General features: G+C 46.2%; 3 protein-coding genes across 3 annotated transcripts; all 3 read left to right on the forward strand.

Moving 5' to 3' along the window:
- The first annotated feature begins 78 nt into the window (after nt 1–78).
- LOC144279361 (immunoglobulin kappa light chain-like) lies at nt 79–3,602 on the forward strand. The gene is made up of 6 exons (XM_077840814.1): nt 79–121; nt 398–727; nt 1,303–1,614; nt 2,222–2,332; nt 2,725–2,771; nt 3,484–3,602. Exons 1-6 carry the CDS (start codon nt 79–81, stop codon nt 3,577–3,579), a joined length of 939 nt encoding a protein of 312 aa, XP_077696940.1. The 3' UTR covers nt 3,580–3,602.
- A 3,449-nt stretch (nt 3,603–7,051) lies between these two features.
- Nucleotides 7,052–10,285, forward strand: LOC144279911 (immunoglobulin kappa light chain-like). Its single transcript, XM_077841614.1, has 4 exons — nt 7,052–7,094; nt 7,371–7,700; nt 8,504–8,815; nt 10,191–10,285. The coding sequence occupies exons 1-4, from the start codon at nt 7,052–7,054 to the stop codon at nt 10,283–10,285; spliced, it is 780 nt and encodes a 259-aa protein (XP_077697740.1).
- A 10,598-nt stretch (nt 10,286–20,883) lies between these two features.
- Nucleotides 20,884–24,298, forward strand: LOC144279912 (uncharacterized). The gene is made up of 4 exons (XM_077841615.1): nt 20,884–20,920; nt 21,173–21,502; nt 22,057–22,368; nt 24,243–24,298. The coding sequence occupies exons 1-4, from the start codon at nt 20,884–20,886 to the stop codon at nt 24,296–24,298; spliced, it is 735 nt and encodes a 244-aa protein (XP_077697741.1).
- The last annotated feature ends 3,564 nt before the right edge of the window (nt 24,299–27,862 follow it).

A 27,862-nucleotide genomic window follows, 5' to 3' on the forward strand; every position in this document is an offset into this window, starting at 1 on the left:
ACGGTACCCAGTCACTGCAGCAGTGCACTCGGCGTCAGCCTTTGGGCCACTGTGTCAGGATTTTGTCCTACTATTTTTATGAACATGATCTTTGCTGAGTATCTGCTTTTATCTTCTTTAGGTAAAACTTCTGCATTAAGCTCTGGAATTGGGAAAACAGCCTTGACAGTAGGACACTAGAATTGAATACTCTATCTATGATATGTTTTGAAACTTTTGCTGGATATTAATTGCATTTCCATTCACTTCTATAAAGTTACAGCAGCTTTCTAAGCATTTGGGATGCAGAGAATAACCATTATCAGATTAAGTAATTTCTTTTGCTCAGCTATCCATTCCATCTGTGGCAGTTGGAGACCTGACGGACACTGACTAGAACAATATTTTATTTCTCCAGTACTGGGAGTACAGTTATTTCTGCACCAGACTCAGCGGATCCAGTTTGTTGAAGTTAGTGACAACGCAAAGATCCAGTGTTCTTCCACAGAAAACTTGGAGGGAGGAAGTAGAATGTTTTGGTATTTGAGAAGAGAAGGTGAGAAACCCACCTGCATTAAGCGCTGTTTGGATGATCAAAATGTAAGTAAATTTGCTTGCAAACATGAGACACACAGCTCGACACTGGAAATCAACAACGTCCAAAAGACTGAGTCTGGCATTTACTACTGTGCATATAGATACAGCAGCTACCTGATTTTTGGGAATGGATCCACGTTGATTGTTGGAGGTAAGGAACCATAGCTTGTTTAAGGAGACTAACAACTGATAGATAAAGCCTATTTCATGTTCCCATTAAAATGTGACAAGATACCATAGTTATTGTTGAATGGTTCAAAGGAAAGCATGCTTTAAGCCAAGCAGATCAGCTAAACGTTAAATGTTTTGGGTATAGAAGGAATATAACAACATTTATTGTTATAAAATATATGTGTAAAACTTGAAAGTGCCAAAACTAAACTATTGAAGTTTCTCTGTGACTGTTCAGGGCACCCAGGTAGGGAACATAAGACAGACAAGGTGGGTGAGATAATATCTTTTATTGGGCCAACTTTGGTTGGTGAGAGAGACGAGCTGACACAGAACTCTTCTTCAGATCTGGAAAATGACACTCTGAATACGTTTCCCAGACCTGAAGGAGAGCTCTGAAGCAGCTTGAAAGTTTGTGTCTTTCACCAACAGAAGTTGGTTCAATGAATGGCTTTACCTCACCCACCTTGTCTCTCTGAGTGAAAGATTAATACCTTTAATCAGACTGCAGCTCATTTGATCATTGCACTGAATTCACCACCTCCGTTTGCTCAGACAGTTATACCAAGAGCAGCTGGGTGATGCTTCTGGTTCCATTTCCACGTGACAGTCAAGTCACTGGGACAGCGAATCTGGCCTGTGTGATCCATGGAGTGTCCAGCCCGGTCCATGTTTCCTGGAGTGTTTCTGGGGAGCTGCAGGAAGAGGGGCTGACGCGCTCATTGAAAGCAAAGGATGGATCTTTAACCCTCATAAATCACATCAGCGTCCCCAGGGACACCTGGACCAGTGGGAAGAATTTCACCTGTGAAGTCAAATTCAACTCTTCTGGCAACAGTGTGAAGAAAAGTACCAGGTATCCTGCAGGTGAGTGATATGATATTTGAAGATAATGGAAACTCAGATGCAAAATATGCATGTGACCAAGATGAGAGCTGCTTCTATGTGATTTTCCATTACAGAAATTTGGAATATTCTATGGCTTCATTAGAATTTCTCCAGAGAATTTGGGGAAAAGTAAATTGAGGTGTTACAGGGACCACAAGACAACATACCTCTGATTTCTAGGGCAGCTTTCTCCCAGACTGTCTATATAAAGCACTGTAAAGAGTTAAATAATAATAAATCCTAGGAGTAAAGGGGAATTCAGAGGCATTTGAGAAGAGAGATGTTTTCCAGTGAGATATGCAAAGTGATGGAGAGGCAGTGAGGTGAGGAGAGACCTAAAGCGAGGATTTTGTAGATGGCAGAAGGTCCAGAGAAGATTCTGATTACAGGGAAAAGAATTTGCCTAAGGGAAAGGGGGCAACACAGAGGGTGAAAGGTGCTGAAGGCTCCTGTCGCCTCTCTCCTCAGGGGTTAAGGCCTATGGTGAAATTGGGATCAGGAGGGAAGAGCTGGATGTGGTGGCATCACGACCCTCTTGGCTCGAGTCAGCCACTTACTTGTGTCTGGTTTTTAGTTTCCTCCACAGCCCCTGCCAGCGAGTGCTCACATTACATTGTGCCCCTTGTGGCTGGAGCTGGTCTGCTGCTGCTGGTGGTGTCTCTGAGCCTCGTCTGGACCCTCTGCCCTTCCACGCTAGGTAATAAACACAGCCCAGCCCAGCCCAACTCAGACCATCTCCCTTAGGGAGAAATCCTACTCCCCTGCTTGCTACTGAGGACTGCAACTGTCCCGTCCAACACATAAACATGCTCCAAATGTCACAACTGCCAGCACTGATCTCCGAATGTTTGTTTTCTGAAACTTGAATGTCCTGTGTCGGGAGAACGGCTTTGTTCTCCGTGACAAAGGGAGCGATGTAGAAAGGCTTCTACTGCCCCTGGCCCGGGCACCTTGTCTATAGTTCACAAAGAGCACTAGCCTGTCTGATGAGCCCCTCTCTATTTACCATGCTTCATGGTGCACTGGGCACCCAGTTGGGGGCGTGACCATTGGAAGAGGAACTTTTACTGTTGTCTTTGTTTGTTCCAGGACTCAAGCCCAGGACCTCAGCAGCCCCAGCTTCAGAGGAGCACCAGGTATGCCTCTTTGCAAACTGTCTCTGTCTAAATCAATGTGTCTGTCTCAAGAATTTCTAATCCGTCAACTTCTTATGTTTAGTAATTAAACTGGTTGCTCTGGAAGGAGAAGATGAAAGTGAGATCTAGTGGTTGGAGTAGCTGAAAGGGAGCAAAGAGCCTTAATACTAACTCTGGTATCAATTTACTGTGGGATAGTGGGCAAGTCACTTACTGCTCCGTGACTCAGTTTGCCCATGTGTAAAAAGTGGATAACTAGACTTACTGCTCAAGGATGATGGGAAGTTTGATATTTTGTTGCTGCTGACTGTGCCCTTTACAGGGTTTATGTGTGGAGCTGGGAACATTTTTGGCACTTATAAGGTAAAGAGCTTTGAGAAATTATATCTGCAAAGCACATGAAGATTTTCCAGTGACAGGTGCTATGGGCCTGATCCAAAGCTCAGTGACCTCAATAGGAAACTGTCCATTGACATGGAGTTTGGATCTGGCCAAATGTTGTCAGTAGCTGAGTTCTTAAAGTCTAGGAACCCAGAATCCCGCGCTGGATTCCATTCTGATAACACGTACCGTTTATAGGACAAGCAGAAGAATCAGAGATGAGATGGGATTTTTCATCAGACTAAACTCACTTGGATGTTCACATCTGTTTCACCCTGTGTCCCTTCATTTTACAAGGGGATGGCTCATGTTACTAATTGTCGCCAAACAGGGTGGAATCTTATACGCTCATCTGGATTTTGATTCGCGGAATCACAAGGGGCGCACGATGCAGCGATCGGCCAGAGAGAAACGTGTAAAAGCCTGAACTGTCTAGTGCAGGGGAATCCACAAATGGGAACTGATGGCTGGTTCTCTGCTGATCGGACGTAGCCGCTGGAAGAAGACTCTGTCTGTCTCCGTCTCCTTTCTTTTTCTATTTTCTCCACTTCTCTGTTTAGAATAAAAAGCTCAGAAGATCCCCACAGGGTCCAGCCTCATCAGGTGGGAAATCTCCTTTTGGGGTATAAAGGCATCATGGTGTAGATGATTTTACATGTCACTTGTGTATTAGATTGGAAGCTCTTTGGGACAGGGACTGTCTCTTTGTTTTGTGTTTGTGCAGCCCCTAGCACAATGGGTGCTATGCTAACACAATAATTGTCATCATCATCCTCTCATCTGCAGAGGGACCCAGACACAGCTGAATGGCTGCAGCTTCCCTGCAGAGAGTGAGGTCAGATGGCAGGAGCCTGCAGAGGGGATGTGCAGCCTCTGTATACACCACAGCTCCCAACTCCCCTGATCCCCAGCAGGCGCATGCTCCCTTTGCAGAAACGCTACATGGACGTGCAATGGGATTGGGAAGGGGAAGCATGGATGCAGGAACTGGAGGGATGGGAATCTCTCCCCAGGCTTGGGCTGGAGCTGCTAATCCAGTGCTTCCTCTGGAGCAGTGTTTCTCAACGACTTGCCTGTGGACCAGTGCCGGTCCCTGAGATCTCCCTGACACAGTTTAGGAAGGCAGCCAGGCGGTCCCTGGTACCCAAAAGGCTGAGAAACGCTGCTCTAGAGTCTGCTGCTTTCTCCCAAAGGCGAGATCCACAGAGCCCTGTATTCCAGCCCCTCTGCGCCATCTAATAACACGTTATCAACGACTGGAGCTCTCCTGGTGCCTGAGCCTGCTCGCGCTGCCTGTTTACATCACAACTTGTTGTTGTTGAAGCTGTCGTTCAAACTGTCACTCATTAAAAAGACCCAGAATTGATGTTCGTATGTCTTGCCTTTTTTATCTGTTCAATGCATCAAGCTCAGCTTATTGTGTAATAAATAAGGTGATCTCTTAAATTCTTTGGGCCAGATTCTGCTCTGGTTTACAGCAGTGTAAATCTGGAGGAGCTCTGTTGCAGCCAGTGGAGTTATTCTGGATTTACTCCAGAGTCTCTGAGAGCAGAAGCTGGCCCTGTCTATCCCACTTAGCAACTGTGTTTCTCTTCGTGGATGATACAACGAATGCGTTACACAGAACTTGTTACACACACATCTTCAGCTATGGTAAGAGCTGTCCACTAAAGTCTGGAGAAGAAGTAATGGGCTTAATCTGCAACAAGGGAGATTTAGGGTTGGTGTTAGGGAAAGCTTTGTAACTCTAAGGACAGTTTGGCTCTGGAACAGGCGTCCAACGGAGGTTGTGGAATCCCCGTCACAATGGAGGATTTTAAGAACAAGTTAGACAAACGTGTCCAGGATGGTCCAGGTTTACTTGTCCAGGCCCCTGTGCTGAGGCAGGACCTGGATGACTTTTCAAGGTTCCTTCCAGTCTGACATTTCTATGATTCTCTGAGTGCCAATCAAAAATGAATGACTAAGGGCCTGAATCTGATCTCATGTTACCCTGAGTACTGAGACTAACAGGAGCTGCAGGAGGGCCCAGATTTCCATTGTGACTTCAAACTGAGGTCTTGAATGAATGGTGACTTGAAGTCACTGAGGATGCTTTCAGCAAGACAAAAGTATCTGGCTCTGGTTCCTTGGCCAACTTCCCCTGTGGGTAATTACAAGAGCTGGTCAGGAGTCTTTAGAAGAATCATTTCTTTCTCAGAAAATGCCTATTTGTTGAAGTGAAGAATTGTTTTCCATAGGAAAAGTGTCTGTTTTGATTAATATTTTTACCTGATAAAAAGGTTTCAGAATTTCAGAATGAAACATTCTGGTTGTCCAGTTCAAAAAGACATCTTGCTTAGAAATATACACTAATTATAGTGGAAAAAATTTACTTTTTCTTGGTCAAAAATTATATGTTCAAAATCAGAAGGAAACATTTCAAAATTCAAAACGCTGCCTTTCACCCAAACCGAAAATGATTTTTGGTTGAAGAAAATTTTTGAGATTTTGACTTTTCATCCCAGTTCAACACAGGAAAATGTTTCAGTGTTTTCTGAAAATTTGTGTGGGGTCGGAAATCCATTTTCTGCCCAGCCCTGGTAACTACAGGAGTGTAAAATTGCTCCTGTAGTTACAGTTGGCTACATTGCTCCTTTTCACTTCCTGTCCGAAGCCACTGCACAGTGCTGCTGTGGGGCTGTCAAACAGCTGCCCCGCTTCACCCCCACAGTGTGTAAAGAGATTTCTATATAAACTAAGGGCCCAATCCTGCTTGGTGCTGAGGCACTTCCTGTGATGTGCTGGGCACCTCCCACATTCAGCACAGTCAAGGGGAGTGGTGGGTGCTCATCTGCTGTTAGGATCAGCTCCTACCTTCCGTTCCCTGAAGCACTGTACATTGTAAAGCAATGGAAGGAAGAAGGAAGATGGTCCCCAGCATTAGAGAGCTGCCTGGAAGGGGTTTGTGACAGATCGATCCAGGGGAGCTGCAGCCAGCCAAAGCAGCCTCACAAGTGGGGTGCGGGCTACGGAGACATGGCCAAGGCACCCAGGGATTCTATTCTTTTTTGAGCCAATTGCTCTAATCACTAGGCCACATTGCCCTCTATTGTCAGATGTTTCAGAAGGGACATTGACAGATGCACTTTCTTTCTTTCTCCCTGCTTTGTGCAGCCAGACGCAGCTTTCTAAGCAGCCCCGTTCAGTTAATTTTAACCAGTTTATTGCTAGACTCAAGGGGTGGCGCTTAACTGCCATTGACTTCAGTAGGAGTGAGGCACCCAACCCTCTTAGCCAGGTTTGAAAATCCCACTAGGCATCTGTCTGCATTTATAGCCACCTAAATACCTTTGCAAATCTGGCCCAAAGTCACTTTTGGAAATGGGACTTAGACTATTTTGAAAATCGTGTCTTATGTTGTCTTTTTTCTCACACATGCCAGAGCTTTCATGATCTGCAGTGCGGTTAACAGTCCTCCAAGACAAGACAAGACAACAACCGTTACATGTCTGCATTGTGCCACCAAGAACTGTGCTACAATAAACCAAACATGGAAGGCTGGGCAGGATTTACATTGGGATTGTCGGAGGCCCTAAGTGGTTTAGGAGCATTTTCCTTTGAAAGTCAATGGGGCTTGTGCTCCGAACTCATGTGGGTTTGTTTATTTACATCATCCATATTCTGGATGTTTAATTATTCTGAATTATTATTTACATCCCTGTGCCCCTAGAACGCAGAGAAAATCTACAAGAAATGCTGTAGCCTCTGCAGAGTCTTTAGCCCACCCATCACCACAGCACATCCTCCTCGGAGGCGTCCCTCACTGGAAATGACCAAGACACTGTACCCAGTCACTGCAGCCGTGCACTCGGCGTCAGCCTTTGGGCCACTGTGTCAGGATTTTGTTCTCCTTTTTTATGAAAATGATCTTTGCCGAATATCTGCTTTTATCTTCTTTAGGTAAAACTTCTGCATTAAGCTCTGAAATTGGGAAAACAGCCTCATCAGTAGGACACTAGAGTTGAATACTGTATCTATGATATGTTTTGAAACTTTTGCTGGATATTAATTGCATTTCTATTCACTTGTATAAAGTTAGAGCAGCTTTCTAAGCATTTGGGATGCAGAGAATAACCATTATCAGATTAAGTAATTTCTTTTGCTGAGCTATCCATTCCATCTGTGGCAGTTGGAGACCTGACGGACACTGACTAGAACAATATTTTATTTCTCCAGTGCTAGGAGTGCAGTTATTTCTGCACCAGACTCAGCGGATCCAGTTTGTTGAAGTTGGTGACACCGCAAAGATCCACTGTTCTTCCACAGAAAACTTGGAGGGAGAAAGTAACATGTTTTGGTATTTGAGAAGAGAAGGTGAGAAACCCACCTGTATTAAGCGCTGTTTGGATGATCAAAATGTAAGTAAATTTGCTTGCAAACATGAGACACACAGCTCGACACTGGAAATCAACAACGTCCAAAAGACTGAGTCTGGCATTTACTACTGTGCATACAGATACAGCAGCTACCTGATTTTTGGGAATGGATCCACGCTGATTGTTGGAGGTAAAGAACCATAGCTTGTTTAAGGAGACTAATAACTGATTGACAAAGCATATTTCATGTTCCCATTAAAATGTGACAAGATACCATAGTTATTGCTGAATGGTTCAAAGGAAAGCATGCTTTAAGCCAAGCAGATCAGCTAAACATTAAATGCTCTGGGCATAGAAGGAATATAACAACATTTATAGTTATAAAATATATGTGTAAAACCTGAAAGTGACAAAATTGAAGTTTCTCTGTGACTGTTCAGGGCACCCAGGTTGGGACTATTGCTAACCTAAGAGTTATGTTTGCATGAAACAATATTTTGATTTAATGAGAAGTTTATAAAATTGTTTGCAATTTTCCCTCGAGGTAGTGCAGCTATGTATTGAGCTCTATCCTAGTTACGGGTTGTGTGGTGATTTAATATTTCCTTCTTCAATACATTTGTTCCTTTGAATTCATGTCTTAGTGACAGATACGCAATGTTGTTTTAGCTGTGTTGGTCCCAGGATATGAGAGAGACAAGGTGGGTGAGGTAATAGCTTTTATAGGACCAACTTTGGTTGGTGAGAGAGACGAGCTTCCTTGCTGACACAGAGCTCTTCTTCAGATCTGGAAAATGACCTTCTGAATACATTTCCCAGACCTGAAGGAGAGCTCTGTGGCAGCTTGAAAGTTTGTCTTTCATCAACAGAAGTTGGTCCAATGAAAGATTTTTACCTCACCCACCTTGTCTCTCTGAGTGAAAGATTAATACCTTTAATCAGACTGCAGCTCATTTGATCATCACACTGAATTTGCCATCTCCTTCTGCTCAGACAGTTATACCAAGAGCAGCTGGGTGATGCTTCTGGTCCCATTTCCACATGGCAGTCAAGTCACTGGGACAGCGAATCTGGCCTGTGTGATCCATGGAGTGTCCAGCCCAGTCCATGTTTCCTGGAGTGTTTCGGGGGAACTGCAGGAACACGGGCTGACGCACTCATTGAAAGCAAAGGATGGATCTTTAACGCTCATAAATCACATCAGCATCCCCATGGACACCTGGACCAGTGGGAAGAATTTCACCTGTGAAATAAAATTCAACTCTTCTGGCAACAGTGTGAAGAAAAGTACCAGGTATCCTGCAGGTGAGTGATATGATATTTGAGGCTAATGGAGACTCTGATGCTAAATCGGTGTCAAGTGGGCACAATCCGAGTTGCTTCTACGTAGCTTTCCATCCCAGAAAGCTGGAATATTTTATGTCATAATTAAAAGTAGGCAGATTTGCAGATTATTTGGGGAAAGCTAAACTGAGACATTAAAAGGACCCCAAGACAATATAGCTCAGATTTCTAGAGCAGCTTTCACACAGATTGTACCTATAGAGCACTGCAAAGAATTAAATAATAACTATTGGGGAGAGGTGAATACAGAGCTGGGATTGGAAGTTAAAACCAGAGGGTTTAATGAAAAAGTTCAAAAAAGATTCTCACCTCCTGACCGTGCACTGGTGTCAGCTTCCTCCACAGCCCATCCCAGCGGGTGTGCGTCACAGACAGTGCGCTATGCCGTGGCCATGTTCCTGGGGGTGTTGCTGGTGTCCCTGAGCCTGGCCTGGAGTCACTGCTGTTCTAATCCAGGTAATCAGCACACTACAGTCCGTCCCAGGTGTGGAGACGTAGCAGCAGCCCTATGAATAGTGGGGCTGATTTCCCACAAAATAATTGAAAATAGTTCTCTCATTTCCTTCTGTTTGTCCCCATTGAACATTTATTCCTTCCTACATTAATATAACGCAGCAACGCTTCTGTAGCGACGAGTGCTGTATTCAGCCAGGCGCGGTGCTTGGAACCGCCTGTGCATCTGATGCCTGAATATTCTATTTCTATCACTCGTCATTTGCTTTATCACACAGGGCAAACTTCTGCCTGAAATAAGCAGGTTTAACTCCCATGGCTGGGCAAATTCCGTTGGGATGGAACCAGTGACGTAAATTACACAGCAGAGGCCTGGTTAGCCCATCAGTTATAAATGGACAACTCCCATTGAAGTGGCAGGATAATCTGGGCCTGGGTTTAAATTGATCAGAAAACAGCTGTAAGGGGTGAAGAAAAATTTTAATTTCCTCTAATGAGCCATTGACTGGGTCTTCAAAACGCATGAATTTAGGATGCAGATGATTCCAATGCCCCAGTAATTCTGCTAAACCTGGATTTGGCCTTTTCTGACTCATATGGAAATTCAGCAAAAGAGTGAAAACCGCAGACTCAGAGGAGTTATTGGGTACATGAAAAACTGTCTCAATCCTAAATTCCTTTTTCAGCCAACTACTGGACTTTTAAAGGAAGATTCCCATGATCGTTTCAGTGCTAATGATGTGCACTGTTAAGCTTTATTTAAAATTCCACTTTCCAAACAATCTGTTTTTAAATGTAACTGATTGTTGTGTCCAACTGCATCAAAGTTTGGCTAATTAACCTTGCGTGGAGGTGTCTAATGTTGCTGAATGTTGTCAAACAGGGTCAACCGCTTATGCCCAACTGGAGTTTGATTCAAGGAATCGCAACCAGAGCACAGAGCAGCGACCAGTGAAAGGGAAAAGGGGGAAATCGTAGCCCAGACGGGGATCCAAGCTGGACACTCACAGCTGTTTCACTGCTCATCTCAATGACAGGACCATCCTGTAAGGTGTTGACTTTCTGTAAAAGCTGTTAGTTTGTTTTTACTGCTTCTTACTGCTCTTCACTGCTGCTGCATGTGGCTCAGTTCCACACTGTATCTGAAGATTAACTCACTTGCCCGCCTGGCCTATACGGAGCAGGAAGTCACAAAAAGAACTAGACCCTTGAAGGTGGGAGATTTCCTAGTGTGATATGAAGGACATTGTCCTGCAGGTATCATGGCAACATTTTGCTGTGTTTCTGGACAAATTCCACCCCTCTGTGGGTGCAGAGGGTCCCAGACCGCAGGAGCAGTGCGGTGTCACTTCATAAAGGGGGGCGGGATTGCAGGAGCCTGCGTGTAACTTACGCGCTCCCTGTACGCCCCAGAGATTGGCTCTCTGCTCAGTGTGGCCCAAGGGAGAGGGATGGGGTTAGCAGGGAGTGAATCCACCACTACACCAACCCTCTAGACAACAGCCCCTGTGGAGCTGGGGCACTAGGGCCACAGAGTCCCTGCTCCAGCCCTGCTGTTGGGGTAGCAGCCGTGGAGAACTCTGCTGAAGGCAGTGGAGTTACTCTGGGTTTACAGGGGGGCACTGAGAGTAGTAGGTGGCCCTTTGTATTTCATTTGGGGCCAGGCGATGAACCTCTCACTCCCCCTGGGGAGCCGTTATTCACAGCAGGGATCCCACTGAAGTTCCAGGGACTGCTCACATCTGTAACTTCTCACCCGTGTGGGCACAGGTGTTACAGTCTGACCCTTACTATCTATAGTCTGTTATTGGAGGTCTACCCAGCCCTGTGGCTCACCACGAGGGACAGTAAAAATGTGAAAACACAGGCCTGATTGTGATCTAAGTACTGACCCCAAAGCCGCAGCAAAGCCGCCGAGGGTCAGTGATTGGATGGGAAACCTCCTCCAGTGCAGGACGTAGCTTAACAAACTGAGCAGGTGACTCTGTCGCCCTCAGTCAGCAGCAAATGCCCATCCTGCTGAAGGGAGTGTGAGGGGGCGTTCACCCCCACTAGACCAGAAGGAGTTAATGAGGCTGAGAAGGGGCCACTTAAAGGGATAGGCCCCAGCTGAGGGGAACTAGGCGGCCTAAATGAGCCCTGAATGATGATGAGCAGGAGCAGGCAGGGCTGGTATAAAGCCAGGAACCTGGCAGCAGAGAAGGGCTGCAATGAGGAAGGCTGCAGTCACTCTCTGGGCATGAGAGAGGGAAAGGAGGAAGCCCAGGGCAGAGGAGAAACCCTGGGGACCCAGGCCCCGAAGGAAGGATTTACCTCGGAGGGTGGTGGAGCAAAAGCCTGAGAGAGGCGGAGTAGGAAAGGAATCGGGGAAGCCCCAGCAAGGCGGGACGTTGCAGACCTTAGCTGCTGACTCAAGAGTCCCTGAACTGGAACCAGGAGCAGAGGACAGGCCGAGGTTCCCCTCCCAGCCACTGGGGAAGTGGCACTGTCAGGGCAGTGGGTTTGGTGATTCCCTGGGACAGTTTGTCCTGTGGCACTTTGATACCCTGGCAGGGGGGAAACACCCAGTGACTTGGCCAGAGGGCCAAGGCCTGAAGAGGGAGCAGTCAAGCCAGAAAGAGGAAAGTGCAGAGTCCAGAAGAGCGAGTGGGGCTGCGGCAAGAATGAGATGACAGAAGGGGTATTGGAGCCAGAAGGAGCTAATCCCATGAGCAGCCAGGAGGAGGCGCCCTTCCTGGAATACCTAAGGAAACTGCTTTTCTGACTTCTTGTTAGCCAGTGTGGTGAAACAGAAGTTTTGTTGCTTGTTTGGTATATCTTATGGGAGAATAGCCACCAGTTTTGGGGGGTGTATCTGCCCTATTTCTCAGCAGTTTGTCCTGTATTTGGTCTTCTCAGTTGTGGCCCATTGAGGCACGGTTACATATACATTGCAATATTACACCATCCCTAACCTGCAGCCACCTCTGGTGTAGAACCCAGCAGTTCTTTTTTATATCAACAACCCTACGCAACACTTCCGCTAGAAGAGCAGAGAAGAATAAATTTACATGAAACCTCAGAAAATTCAGGAGGCAAAGTGTAGGGTTGGACATTGGCCAGGACACTGGCTCTAGTCCCCTGTTATTAATACAGTTTACCTGTGGGATCTGCCTGATAGGTATTTGATTCGCTCTTTGCACAGCTCTCCCTGGTGGATGAAACAAAGGGATAGTTATAGGGCTGTTTGATGAGTGGCTGTGTTCATAGCAGTCAGAGTTATGACTGAGTTACCTCTGATGGGGCACTTTCTCCAGAGCGAGATCAACAGCTGGATGAGGAGAAGGATGAAAATACAGGGCAGCCCAGCATAGAACACAATCCTACAGTCTCCTGCAGAGAGAAGAGATGCTGAATATAGAAAACACCTATCAAAACATGGGCTTCTGATCTCTGTGTCCCATGCAACTTCATGGGCAAAGGGAGATGTTCCCCGACACTCCGCACCTGTTGTTCCATGCTCTGTGGAGGTGGTTCTCAACCAGGGGTACACAAACCTCTGGGGGTACGCAGAGGTCTTCCAGGGGTACATCAACTCCTCTAGATATTTGCCTAGTTTTACAACAGACTACATAAAAAGCACTACCGAAGTCTAACAAACTAACAAGCACTACAAACTAAAATTTCAGACAGACCATGACTTGTTCATACTGCTTTCTATACAATACACTGAAATATAAGTACAATATTTATAATTTATCATTCTATGGTAAAAGTGAGCAAGTCAGCAATTGTTCAGTAATAGTGAGCTGTGACACTTTTCTATATTTGTCTGATTGTGTAAGCAAGTAGCTTTTAAGTGAGGTGCAACTTGGGGGGAACACGAGACAAATCAGGTTCCTGAGATGGGTACAGTGGTCTGGAAAGGTTGAGAGCTGCTGCCCTGCTGTATATGGAGGGAGAGGGAAGTGCGAAGACAGGGAAGAGGGATGATTTAGTTGGGGTTGGTCCCGCTTTGGGCAGGGGGGGACTAGATGACCTCCTGAGGTCTCTTCCAACCCTAATCTTCTATGATTCTATGACCTTGCAAAATGATCTGTCATTGTTATTCTATCTCTCTTCTTTCCCTCCCCACCCCCCCCGCCCAATAACTCCACTAATGAGTGGATCATTGAATTTCGTGGTCAGATTCTAGCTGCTTCCCTTTTTCCCAGAACAGGTTTGATGCAAATGTCGAGGCAATTTAAGAAATTAAAAGGCCTTTCAGAAGGCTGGACACACCCATCTGTGCCACCTGGAATTCGCTTTGTTCTTAAAGGGTTTGTCTATACAAAATTTTGGCCCTGTAATATTTCTGGCACAGCTTCTCCTGATTCATGAACTGAAATAACCGGTGCTGGTGTAAGGCCCCTTTACACAGTATAACTACATCCACGTGGAGGCTTTTACTGGCATAGACATGTCAGCAACAATTCACACCACGGCTCAACAGAGTTACCTGATAAGAGTGTAGACCACCCCTAATCCTTCCGGCCTGCACTGGACATTGTTCCATGGAGCCATTTCAGCCTGAGACCTCCTGCTCCCGTGATGGCTGCAATAGAATCAGGTTATTTAAAGGGGGTGGCACAGAATCCTAGAAGTCAGAGATGGAGACGACCCTGTTACACTGGGTGGCCCCTAGCTCCCCCCGGCCACTGCAGGATTGTTCCCTATGTTATAATCACGAGTACTTTGTCCAGACCCCTTGATAGGGGCTTCTAACTCTGCCCCTCAGCATCTCTTCCACTATCTGTTAGATCTCACTGTCAGGAAGCCATTCCTGCCATTCATCCTGCTGTTCCCTCTGTTGATTTCCTTCCCGATGCTCCTAGTTCTTCCCCTTTGGCTCACCCCAAGTGACCCTTTTGTATCCTTGCTGTGCTCGCATGGAGGGGAAGGTTCAGGCTGCTTGACCAGAAAGCCATTTCTCACCACTGGGAGGGTTGAAAAATGAAGGTTTTTAGAAGGGCTGGGGGTGGGAAAGGTGGGTGACAGGGGAGTGCCCTTACTTGTCTGCCCCACAACTCAAGCACCCTCTCAATAGTTTCCAAAACCTCTCCTCACTCCCATTGGTTATCATTCACCTGAGCCATCCCGTCTGATTCTGTCTATTCCTCCAGCCTGCAGTAGATGTCACTGACCCACGGTGAGGGATGTAGCATAAATACCCAGGAAGGCAGGTTAGATCGGATGATACGATACTGGACCTGTTTCCCTGGAGACTGTAGCACTGATGCTTCTCCCCGTACTGCTGTCCTTGACCCTACAAGTGCAGATCATCTCCTGGTTCCACATCTCAGAAGGGATTGTCATTAGGCTCCAAACACTAAAGACCCCATTCTCATCTATGGCTCCAGCATCCATCTGACCTTCAGACGCCTCCTCACCCATGTCCTAGAGAACTGCACTCCAGGGAGGAGTGAAATCAGAGAGCAGGCAGAGCAGAGGAATGACGGGGGGGAAGCTCAGCATGCTCCAGGACTGAGGGCACCAGGTTGGAAAGTCTCAGCTCAAAGGCATCTAAAAGAGAGTTGAGTCACAGGAGAGTTCGGAAAGAGAGTTTACCGATAGCTGAGCTAGTCCATACCCAGCTCCTACCTCTACCCCAGCCAGTGCAGCGTGTTTTAAATGTCTACGACAGCTGGAACAGACAAAGCCTATGTCTTACACTGTGGCGCATCCACTTTCGGAGACTCCCCCGATCCGTCGCTGCTCGGAAATTTGTCCTGATATGATCTTTGTGGATTATTTACTGAGTGTCGACAGCATGTTTGGTACAGTACGAAATGCAATGGAAGAACTGCTCAGTCTGGTGGTGAGGACACCAGACTGGGAGTCAGGAGCCCTGAGATCTATGCCCAGCCCAGCTCTGCCTTGTTACATGACCTTGGAGACAAGTTCACTTCCCCCTGTCTGTGCCTCAGTTTCTCCAACTGTAAAATTAGGGAAATGATACTTACCTCCATATGATATTTAGTCCCCTTTGCAAGGTGCTTTGAGATCTACCTAGAAAAACCTGATAGAGGAACCATTCTTACTTAGATATAACAGTCAGGCTAAATTTTCCTATTACGTATATCTCATTAGTCCGAGTTACAGCCTCTAACAGTGCCTGAAATAATTCCTTGCCTTCCCTTTGATGTTCACACTCTGGAATAATTGCGACCAATGTGGCTCAAATAGATCTAGATCTCACTCGTCGTACACTGAATTATTATATGCAACTCAGACTGTGCTGCTTGAGGCAATGAATATTCCCCTGTATGAACACATGGGTGGAATCATTTCATGCCGCTTGGTGAATTCCTGGAAAAGAACCTGATTAATATTAAAGTCTTAATAGGATAGCAGGGCAGCTGAAACATACCCCATGTCCTAGGCTCGACAGTTTCAGTAGGAAACATCAGAAAGTGTGACTAGCTAATCTCATTCCTAATGTAACATCCCAACTAGACGGCAGGGAAATCATAACACCTAGCACTGACATGGTGCTTTTCAGACAGACTAGCATCATCTCAACTATCTGGTGAGACATCTTGTGCCTTTCTTCGGTAAAGAATAGGTGATGTCTGTCTGCCTCATAGCACCTGCTAGCTAATGGATTTCTTGATGAAAGACTTTGTCACATGGAGAGGAAAATGTTCTCTTTCCTCTTAAAGATCTGTGGGGCAACATGCATGAGAAAACAAGAGAGCCAAGAGCCATTCAAAATCTTACTCTTAGTGCCAGCAGAGCAAACCAGGTTTGGGGGTGGGGTGGGGGGATATCCCTTTGCCTCTAAAATCTATTAGAGAAGAAATTCAAGCTTAGATTGGATACCAGCATGGTGTGCGTCTCAAGTGGAATATTTGTGTGAGTCTTGTTATGAGCATCCTATTATTTCTTCTGACTGCAATTCAGGCAGAATATTTTCTGTGCTTCAGGGATTTATAAGGTCAGACGGTATTAGCATCAATAAAATGGTAATAAGCTCTCTCACTGTGGTGTATGAAAACTGTGTTAAAATTGTGATTTGTAACTTTAAATTTCAGGGGGCTTTTCTGGTCCTGCTTGCTGTCTGTGCGGAAGTGTGCAATCTGAGCCTAGCAGCAGTCTGTCTGGAAAGAGACAGCCTAGATCAAGGTGGGGTGAGTTGTGCATCTCTCTTTGGTTTGGGTTACTTTTTCTTATCATTCTGGATTTGAAGAATAAAAGTCATGTTAGATTGCAACCTTCCAGCATGAGTATTTGGTGTTTCTATTTGTATGCTGTGAACATAACAGTCACCAAGAGGTATATCACATGATTTAAGCAAAGGATGGCATAAACCAACAAACAGGTTCATGGGGCACCGTGGAAGTGGGGAAATTAGCAAACATAAAACTTTTGCTTTTGTGTTTAGTTATTACTGTAGATTAAGGAAAGGACTGGGGGTGGAACCCTCTGGCGAAGGAATTGATGGAGCTAGAAATTTGGTTCCTCAGGTACATTGAGCATCCAAATTGCCCTTTTAAACCTCAGCCCCAATAAAATCCTAGTGCAAATCAGGGCCAGATCCTCTGCTGAGTCCACTCTCCTGTTATCCCAAGCTGATCTTCAGGCCATACATATGGCTGTCAAGGTACTAGCTAGGCACTCGGGGTCAAATCCCTGCTCTGCCACAGGCTGCATGTGTGACCTAGGGCTGGTCACTTACATCCCTATGACTTTCAAGCCTTAGTTCCTGTTGAAAGTGGTCCTCTGCTTCCCAAATCACTTAGGGGCTTCTGAACACATTACCCGAAGTCTCTCTGGGCCTCCATTCCCCAGCTGTAAAATGGGGATAATTCCTCCCTACTCTGCAGCAGGGTGATGAGGATAAAAAAATAGATAGTTAGATTAACAGAGGTTTGCTGACCTGGGGGGGCCTAGTGCCATAGATATGCTTTGTACAGGTGTATAGGCATCATCCCATGCAAAGGTCCTATGGGCCAGGCAAATCAGCTTAGCTAGAATGCAGGCTATGATTTTGGCGTGGTGTTCACAGTGACCATAAATCGGAGGAAAGTCCATGACCCCTGCAGTGGCTGCTCCTGGCAGGTGAGGCTGGGCCTGGCTCCTAGGCACGGGCCTTGCAACTTGACCGATGTGATCAGAGCCCTACTCAGGTTTGGCACATCTGTCCCTCCGTTTCCATCTATAGAGCAGCAGAGCAGCCAAACCTGAGCGGCACTGTGGTCACGTGGACTAGATGCCAATGCCGGGAGCTGGACCCAGCCCCACGGGGCAGGAGGTGCCTCTGCAGTGTGAGTGCAGGGTGGTCTTGCTGTCCAACCCTCCACGTGCTCCCTGTGCCCTCCTTTTCTTACGGTGGTTTTCCGGTACCTCTGCCTGAAGTTTATTGTCAATTGCCAGGATAAAATTGTAGGCCGGGCTATAGCAGGAATCCTGAGTATCTCAGGAGCCAGGTGTCATTTTCAAAAGTGATCTAGGTTGCCAAGTGAAGTCCTGCTGACTTTCAATGGTATCTAATAGGTTTCAGAGTGGTAGTCGTGTTAGTCTATGTCAGCAAAAACAACCAGGAGTCCTTGTGGCACCTCAGAGACTAACACATTTATTTGGGCATAAGCTTTTGTGGGCTAGAACCCATTTCATCAGATGAAGCGGGTTCTAGCCCATGAAAGTTTATGCCCAAATAAATGTGTTAGTCTCTAAGGTGCCACAAGGACCCCTCGTTGTTTTTAAAGGTATCTAAGCTCATGAGAACCTGATTTCAAGATATTTAGGTGCTTAAAGGTGCAGCTAGGCGCCTAGGGAGGTTTGCAAAATCAATGGGAGTTAGACTGTGAAGTCATTGGACACATTTTCAAACACGCCCTAAGATTATTGCCCCCAGTCACACTTAACTCGTACAAATTCCTTTTACACTTGATCTTCTTCTGTACAAGTCTATTAAAAACCAAGACAAAGTGACTGTAATAGTTTTGATTTTATTTCTACATTATGTTTTATAAAAACAAATTGAAACCGATCTTAGAAACCCACAGGCGACAGGACAAAGAGCCGTGTTTGCTACAAAGGGCCAATCGTTTAAAGATAGATCAGAACTGGCTGCTCGGAAAGCTGCACTTGCTGCTGTGGTCAGTTTCAGCCCACTTATTTTGCCACTTTTCTTTTGTTTGTTCCGCTACCAAAGTGCTTGGGCTGTTTGTTTTTTCAGGTCTCACACCCTGCGTTTGGTTACCAAGGAAGTGTGAACTGCTCCCCCCAATTCCTCTGCAGCCAGGGGACGGTTAGAGCAAAGCTAAAGCAGAACAGTCCATGAAATAACTGCAAAAACTGGAATTTACCTTTCAGCAGTGTGAAAGAAAGTAAATGTTACAGCACAAACCAAAGACATTGAGAAAATAGATCAGTCACTAATTATCCGCTGTGCAGCATTGCCTAGTGGATAGAGCACTGGACAGTGACGTGGGTTCTATTCCCAGCACTTCTGCTGGGTTATCTTGGGTAAGTCACTTCCCCGCTCTGTGCCTCAGTTTCCCCATCTGTAAAATGGGGATAACATTACTGACCTCCTTTTGTAAAGCGCTTTGGGATCTCCTCATGATGTGCCTGGAATTATTATCATAAAGAGGAGCCAAAGAATAGGCACAAGTATGAAAGCCACCCCAATCCTGGCTTCAAGACTAAGCTTGATAAGTTTATGGAGGGGATGGTATGATGGGATAGCCTAATTTTGGCAATTAATTGATCTTTGACTATTAACAGTATAAATATGCCCAATGTGATGGGATGTTAGACAAGGTGGGATCTGAGTTACTACAGAGAATTCTTTCCTGGGTGTCTGGCTGGTGAGTCTTGCCCACATGCTCAGGGTTTAGCTGATCGCCATATTTGGGGTCGGGAAGGAATTTTCCTCCAGGGCAGATTGGCAGAGGCCTTGGGAGTTTTTCGCCTTCCTCTGCAGCGTGGGGCAGGAGTCACTTGCTGGAGGATTCTCTGCACCTTGAAGTCTTTAAACCATGAGTTGAGGACTTCAGTAGTTCAGACATAGGTCAGGGGTTTGTTACAAGAGCAGGTGGGTGAGACTCTGTGGCCTGCAATGTGTAGGGGGTCAGACTAGACAATCATAATGGTCCCTTCTGACTTTAAAGTCTATGATTAATCATGGAGTATTGTGCTGCATGAAGTGTTTGCAATACACCCACGATGCACTTTACAGCCCCACAAACTCTGGGCTGACAAGGCCAGACCCTGCGTTCCTTGTGCATCCAGCACTATTCCACTCAAATCAATAAGAGTTTGGGGTGTGCAAATATGCAGGATCAGAAACTGCACAGTTTGGAGGCAGGTGAGAAAGCTTGAGCTGTTCTGGAGTCTGGAAATCCAGCCATAAGGATTTCCTGGTCTCATTTCTCAAGCAAGCCACTGTGAGCATTCAGGATTCACTTAGAACTCCAAGGGCCAGATTCTCAACTTGTGTAAATCAGCATCAGTTCATTGCCTTCGATGGATCGATGCTGATTTACACCAGCTGAGAATCTGGTCCTAAATTACCGTTCAGTATCATGTTGTCAAGCAATAAGGCTCAGCGGGGGGTAAAATACTGAGGCAGCAGTGAGAAGCCCGTTTCTCAGCTGTTCATCACCCACGGCTGGGGCCACACTTCCAGAAGAGCCCAGCTCCCATTTAGGGGACGTCTACACTGCAGCTGGGGGAGTAGCGGCTCAATGTAGTGCACTGAAAGATAGCGGTGTGGCCACGGCGGCCCAGGGGGCAGCTCGGGCTGACGTCCCAAGTTCAATTCTGCCCGACCTCCTGGACACGAACTCGTAGAGTTGGCCCGAGCCACGGCCCACGCCGCTGTGGCCACTCTGCTATTTTCACCACACTAGCTAGACCAGAGCTAGCGCTTGTCTGTCTACCCGGGCTGGGAACTACCCTGCCAGCTGCAGTGCGGACGCACCCTTCGGCACCTCAATAACGACCAGATTTGTACAAGTGCTCGGCTCGTTAGACGCCCACTGGAGGCTCATCTCTTGGGAATCCAGCCACAGGTGTGCCAGTGGGGGCTGCTGGGGGATGAGCACAGTTGAAAATTGTGCCATTCGTTAAGTGTCTATATGGGAGCTGGGCTCTTTAAAAATCTGGCCGCAATGGGGGGTGCTGATCCCTTGGGAAAATCATTTGCAATAGGCAGCAGGGTACAATGCGGTCTACAGAATCGTACCTTTAGCCAGTGTCATATACAGCAGTCTGACCCCTCAGAAAGCCCTGGTACCTGCTGTCTCCGCACTAGACATGGTTCTGTGTTGAACTATCTCATGCATATTCTACATTGTGCCACATCCTAATGGTTATTTTGTTCTTCTGAATTGTTCTAATATAACCATATTTGATTCAAATGCAGCAACAGCTGACAAGAAATAGATTGTCCCCAAAGGGTTCTTTACAAAGCCTCTTTGATAAGCATCTATTACCAGAGCACAACCCCCTCAGCAGTTCCGACCAGGATGTTGGACCCTTCGCACTTGAGCAGTTTACCAGAGAGAAACTCTTAGATTTCATCATTCAGGATATTGTTTGTAACAATCATGCTGTTCACCAAATATCTGCTTTTGTCTTTGCTGGGTAAAGCTTTTGCTTTAGTCATACCATTAAGCTTTAGAATTCAAAAAGGAACCTTTTCAATAAGGCTTTCATGATGTCTGATATCATAGGATGGTTCTGCTACAGTTTAGATGCTCTTCCATTTACTTTTGCACAATGTAATCTGGTTGCATTTGAGCTTTTGTTTTAATTCTGAACAATTCAGTTTATTTTGGGCAGATCGTGACCTGCTGAAAATTGACTCTAACAACACACCCTCTTTTATTCCTGCAGTGATACAAGTGCAGTTATTTTTGCACCAACTTCAGTCGTTCCTGTTTGTGAACATTAATGATACAGCGAAGATCCAGTGCTCTTCCAAAAAACAATTGTTAGCAGGAGGTAGAACAGCTCGGTGGTACAGGAGACAGGAAGGTGAGGCCCCCATGTTAATTAAGGGATGCTCAGATAATCAAAATGTAAGTAAAGTTGCTTGCATATCGGAAGGACACAACTTGACACTGGAAATCTACAATGCCCAACGGAATGACTCGGGGGTTTATTACTGTACCGATTCGTACATCATCTTGACTTTTGGCAATGGATCCACCCTGATTGTTGGAGGTAAGGAAATAGAACTGAATGGTTAGAAATGAAATATAATGACAATGCAGACATAGTTCATGTGCATGTTAAAATGTTAAAAGCTGGTGTGATAGTTTATCAAAGATTGAATTGTTAGAAGACAGACTGTCTGAATCCAAAAGAAGCAAGTAAACTTTGGTTGCTGAAAGAACAGAAAAATATATTTTGCACAAATAAAATATGCAAATAGTGAAAATGAACTCTTGAAGATTTTCTGTCTTCTTCCTGTTCAGGGCACAAGCTGGGAATATTTTAAACCTAAGAGCCATGTTCAAATGACACAATACTTTGCAATTAGGAAATGTTCTTAGGACTGCATCAGTTCCTAAAATAGCACAGAGTTTCCCTTCTGCTAAGTGCAAATATGTGTTTAGTTTGGGCTGGATATCATTTCATTTTTCCGTTTCTTCATATTTTTCTATTGTAAAACACATTTATCCTTTGAGCTACTTTCATCTTGTATGATTAACCCCCTAAATCAAACTGCAGCTCAGCTGAGCATCACACTGAACTCTGTGCTTTCTCCTGCTCAGACAGTTACACCAGCAGCAGTTGGGTGCTGCCTCTGGCTCCATCTCCCCACGGCCTCCTCTCCCCCAGGATCGCTGATCTGGCTTGTGTGGTCCATGGAGTTTCCAACCCAGTCCAAATTTCCTGCAGTTTTTCTGGGGATCTGCAGGAACAGGGTCTGATGCGTTCGCTGAAAGCAAAGGATGGCTCCTTTGTGTTCATAAATCACATCAGCGTCCCCATGGACACCTGGACCAGTGGGAAGAATTTCACCTGTGAAGTCAAATTCAACTCTTCTGGCAAGCGTGTTAGGAAAATTGCCAGGTATGTGGAAGGTGAGTGATTTTATACTTGAGAATAAAGGAAATTAAGTGATAATATGCATGTGAAGTGACCACATGAGAGCTACCTCAATGTAATTTGCCATTACAGAAAGCTGGGATATTCTATGTCATAATTAAAAGCGGGCAGATTTGCAGAGAATTTGGGGAAATCTAAACTGAGACATGAGAGGGATTCCAAGACAGTGATTTCTAGAGCAGCTTTCACCCAGATTGTACCTATAAAGCACTGTAAAGAATAAAATGAGAACAACTATTGGAGAGAGGGGAATTAAAACCAAAGGGTTTAATGAAAAGGTGCAAACATGATTCTCCTAACTCCACTGGTGTCAGCTTCCTCCACAGTCCATCCCAGCGGGTGTATGCTGCAGACTGTGCGCTATGCAGTGGTGGTTTTCCTGGGGGTGTTGATGGTGTCTGTGAGCCTGGCCTGGAGTCTCTGCGGTTCTAATCCAGGTAATCGACACACTACGGTCCGTCCCGGGTGTGGAGACCTAGCAGCTGCCCTATTAATACCTGGGTTGATTTCTCACAAAATTTGAAAACAGCTCTACCAGTCCCTTTTGTTTGTCCCTACTGAACATTTATTCCTTCTTACACCCCTGTAATGCAGCAAATCTTCTGTTGAGGCTCGGTGCTTGGAACTGCTATTCACTCATCATTTACTTTGTCACACAGGGCAAACTTCTGCCAGAAATAAGTATGTTTAACTCCCATGGGAATCTCTGGGCAAATTCCGTTGGGATGTAACCAGTGATGTAAATGACACAGCAGAGGCCTGGTTAGCCCATCAGTTATAAATGCACAACTTCCATTGAAGTGGGAGGATAATCTGGGCTGGGGTATAAATTGGTCAGAAAACAGCTGTAAGGGGTGACGAAAAACTTTAATTTCCTCTAATGAGCCATTGACTGGGTCTTCAAAATGAGTGAATTTAGGGTGCAGATGGTTCCAATGCCCCTGTAATTCTGCTAAGGCTGGATTTGGCCTTTTCTGTCTGTTTTGAAATTCAGTAAAAGAGCGAAAGCCGCAGACTCAGAGGAGTTAATGGGTGCATTAAAAACTGTCTCAATCCTAAACTTCTTTTTCAGTCAAGTACTGGACTTTTAAGGCAAGATTCCCATGATGGTTTCTGTGCTAATCACGTGCACTGTTTGGACAGAGGAATTTTAAATAAAACTTAACAATCTGTTTGTAAATGTAACTGATTGTTGTGTCCAACTCTATCAAAGTTTGGCTAATTAACCTTGCGGAGAGGTGTCTAATGTTTCTAAATGTTGTCAAACAGGGTCAAACCATTTATGCCCAACTGGAGTTTGATTCAAAGAATCACAACCAGAGCGTGGAGCAGCGACCAGTGAAAGGGAAAAGGGGGAAATCGTAGCCCAGACGGGGATCCAAGCTGGACACTCACAGCTGTTTCACTGCTCATCTCAATGACAGGATCACCGTGTAAGGTGCTGACTTTCTGTAGAAGCTGTTGGTTTGTTTTTACTGCTTCTTACTGCTCTTCACTGCTGCTGCATGTGGCTCAGTTCCAAAATGTAACTGAAAATTAACCCACTTGTCCATCTGGCCTATGCAGAGCAGGAAGTCACAAAAAGAACCAAGACCCTTGAAGGTGGGAGATTTCCTAGTGTGATATGAAAGACGTTGTCCTACAGGTATCTTTGCAATATATTGGTGCGTTTATGGCCAATCCCACCCCATGAGACTCAGGTGTGTTACCGATGGCACAAGCAGGACCAGAAAAACCTAGATGCAGAACCAGCCTTGGCCCCCTGATGAGCTCAGCAGATGGAAGGGGCAGAACCAGACAGAAGTGACACTTTCCAGCTGGGTGGAGGTTGCTTTTGTCTGCCTCTTAGGAGCTGCCATCAGCAGGACCGTGCTGCCTGGCCAGCAGTATCGTTCCATGGTGTAAGGGGAGATGACGAATGGGAAACTGTGTCTGAATGGAGCTGTGTGAGGTCAGGCTCTGTCCGCATCCCTGTCCTGGAGCTGCTACTCCAACGAATGCCTCGGGAAACTGCTGTTTTTCCTGAAGGGCTCAATCCACAGGGCCTCGTGCCAACACCCATCTATCTTCTATCAGTAACAGCTTTATCATTGGGAGGGGCTCCCCCAGCCACGGAGCCTGCACATGCTGCCTGGTTGGATCCTAACTCCTTGTTTTGAAGCTGTAATTCTAAATGTTGCTCATTAAAACATATACCCCCCTCCTCCCTCATGTTTCCGTTCCTTTCTCTAGCAGCTGAGATGCATGAAGCTCAGCGTATTGATTGACAGGTGACTTCTTACAGTCTTTGGGCCAGATTCTGCTCTCCCTGACCCTGGTGTACACCCAGGAGAACTCTGCTGAAGGCAGTGGAGTTACTCTGGGTTTACAGGGGGGCACTGAGAGTAGTAGGTGGCCCTTTGTATTTCATTTGGGGCCAGGCGATGAACCTCTCACTCCCCCTGGGGAGCCGTTATTCACAGCAGGGGTCCCACTGAAGTTCCAGGGACTGTTCACATCCGTAACTTCTCACCCGTGTGGGCACAGGTGTTACAGTCTGACCCTTACTATCTATATTCTGTTATTGGAAGTCTAACCAGCCCTTTGGCTCCTCACAAGTGACAGTAAAAATGTGAAAACACAGGCCTGATTGTGATCTAAGTACTGACCCCAAAGCCCCAGCACGGCCGGCCTTGGGCTGGGCTCCCTCCGCAGAGGGTCAGTGCTTGGAGGGAGGTTCACAAACTGAGCCGGTGACTCTTAGCACCCTCAATCAGCACCAATTGCCTATCCTGGTGATAGGGGATGTGATGAGGTGTTCACTCCACACTAGCCTGGAAGGGGTTAATGAGGCTAAGAAGGGGCCAATTAAGCAGATAGGCCCCAGCTGAGAGGAATTAAGTGGCCTAAGTAACCCCTGCAGGATGATGGAGCCCAGCTGAGCAGGAACAGGTGGGGTTGGTATAAATCCAGGAACCCAGCAGCAGAGAAGGGCTGCAGTGAGGAAGGCTGCAGTCACTCTCTGGGCATGAGAGAGGGAAAGGAGGAAGCCTGGGGGCAGAGGAGAAACCCTGGGGACCCAGGCCCTGAGGAATGTTTTATCTAGCAGGGTAGTGGTACAGTGAGAGAGGCAGAGGAGGAAACGGCTCAGGAAGCTCCAGCAAGGCGGGACATTGCAGACCTTAGCCGCTGACTCAAGGATCCCTGAGCTGGAGCCAGGAGTCGAGGACAGGCCCAGTTTCCCCTCCCAGCCACTGGGGAAGTGGCACAGTCTGGGCAGTGGGTTTGGAGACTGCCTGGGACAGTTTGTCCTGCGGGACTTTGATACCCTGGCACAGGGAAAACACCCAGTGACCTGGCCAGAGGGCCAAGGCCTGAAGAGGGAGCAGCCAAGCCAGGAAGAGGGAAGTGCAGAGTCGCAGAGAGCAAGTGGGGCGGCAGCGAGAACAAGGCGATGGAAGGGGCTGTCAGAGCTGGAAGGAGCTAATCCCATGAGCAGCCAGGAGGAGGCGCCCTAGGGGTGAGTGAACCCTGTGACAAGGTGTTACGGGGGGGGGAAGTGCCATGTTTGAATGAGAGGTGAATACAATGCCCCATGAATCTGCAGGCAAGTCACAAATGACCCCACATGACTTTGCAAGAAGGGAGGTGTCGGTCCAGACTATGGGTTCAGAGAAGTGACCGAGGAAGTGACTGTATTTCAAGCAAACGCACATCACATCACAGCTCATTACAAACATGAGACTTTCCGTATTTCTCTCGCTTTCGTTCTTGCTTTTTGCATCTCTTGTTTTAAAAAATATAAACCACTTTTGTGAGACTGCATCAGTCACCGAGAAGCATTTCTGTTGTAAGTCAGAGTCGCATATTCAGTGTGAAATAGAAAAAGGAAAGAGACGATATTATTATTAATTCTTTGTATTAGAGCAGCTTTTGTGTTGTAAGACTGTGGAAAAAACTATATCAACGGTGCAAATTTCTCTTTTGTCCTCAGTTGTTGTCTTTTATCCTGGGTGCTGGGTTTAGTGTGAGCATGGCTGGATGCTGTTGGTGGCTTGTGATACACATGAGGTCGGACAAGATGATCTTGTGGTCCTTTACAGAAGTATATACCGCACTATTTCACCATGCCTGACCTGCAGCCACCTCTGGTGTGGAAACCAGCAGTTCTTCTGTACCAACAACCCTACACAACACATCTGCTAGACAAGCAGAGAAGAATAAATTCAAATGAAACCTCAGTGAATTCAGGAGGCAAAGTGTAGACACTAGGGTTGGACATTGGCCAGAACACTGGCTCTAGTCCCCTGTTGTTAAGACACTGTATCTTACTGATGTGTCAAATGCTAAAAAAACAGGTTACCTGTGGGATCTGCCTCATAGGTATTGGATTCCCTCTTTGCACAGCTCTCCCTCATGGATGAAACAAAGGGATAGTTACAGGGATGTGTGATGAGTGGCTGCTTTAAAGCCGACGGAAATATGAATGAGTTACCTCTGATGGGGCACTTCCTCCAAAGCAAGATCAACAGCTGGATGAGGAGAAGGATGAAAATACAGGGCAGCCCAGCACAGAACACAATCCTACAGTCTCCTGCAGAGAGAAGAGATGTTGAGTATAGAAAACACCTATCAAAACATGGGCTTCTGATCTCTGCATCCCATGCAACTTCATGGGCAAAGGGAGATGTTCCCCGAAGCTCCGCACCCGTTGTTCTATGCTCTGTGGAGGTGGTCCTCAACCAGGGGTGCCCCTACCACTGGGGGTACGCAGAGATCTTCCAGGAGGCCCATCAACTCATCTAGGTATTTGCCTACTTTTACAACAGGCTACATAAAAAGCACTGACTAAGTCAGTACAAACTAAAATGTCATACAGACAGTGACTTATTTATACTGCTCTCTATACTATACACTGAAATATAAGTACAATATTTATATTCCAATTGATTTCTTTTATCATTATATGGTAAAATTGAGAAAGTCCGCAATTTTTCGATAACCGTGAGCTGTGACACTTTTGTATGTTTATCTCTGATTGTGTAAGCAAGCAGCTTTTAAGTGAGATGTAACTTGGCAGTACGCAAAACAAATCAGGCTCCTGAGAGGGGTACAGTGGTCTGGAAAGGTTGAGAGCCACTGCCCTGCTGTATATGGAGGGAAGACAGGGAAGAGGGATGATTTAGTTGGGGTTGGTCTCGTTTTGAGCAGGAGGTGGGACTAGATGACCTCCTGAGGTCTCTTCCAACCCTAATCGTCTATGATTCTGTGACGTTGCAAAACGATCTATCATTGTTATTGTCTCTCTTCTCTCTCTCCCACCCCAGATCATTCCTCGAACGTGTGCATCATGAAGTGCTGTGGTCAGATTCCAGGTGGCTTCTTTTTTCCTAGCACAAGTTTGCTGCAAACGCCGAGGTGATTAGGAAATTAAAAGGCCTTTCGGAAGGCTGGACACACCCGTCTGTGCCACCTGGCATTCACTTTGTT

Source organism: Eretmochelys imbricata, chromosome 24 (genome assembly GCF_965152235.1).
Source record: "Eretmochelys imbricata isolate rEreImb1 chromosome 24, rEreImb1.hap1, whole genome shotgun sequence".
In the NCBI taxonomy this organism is placed as follows: domain Eukaryota; kingdom Metazoa; phylum Chordata; order Testudines; family Cheloniidae; genus Eretmochelys; species Eretmochelys imbricata.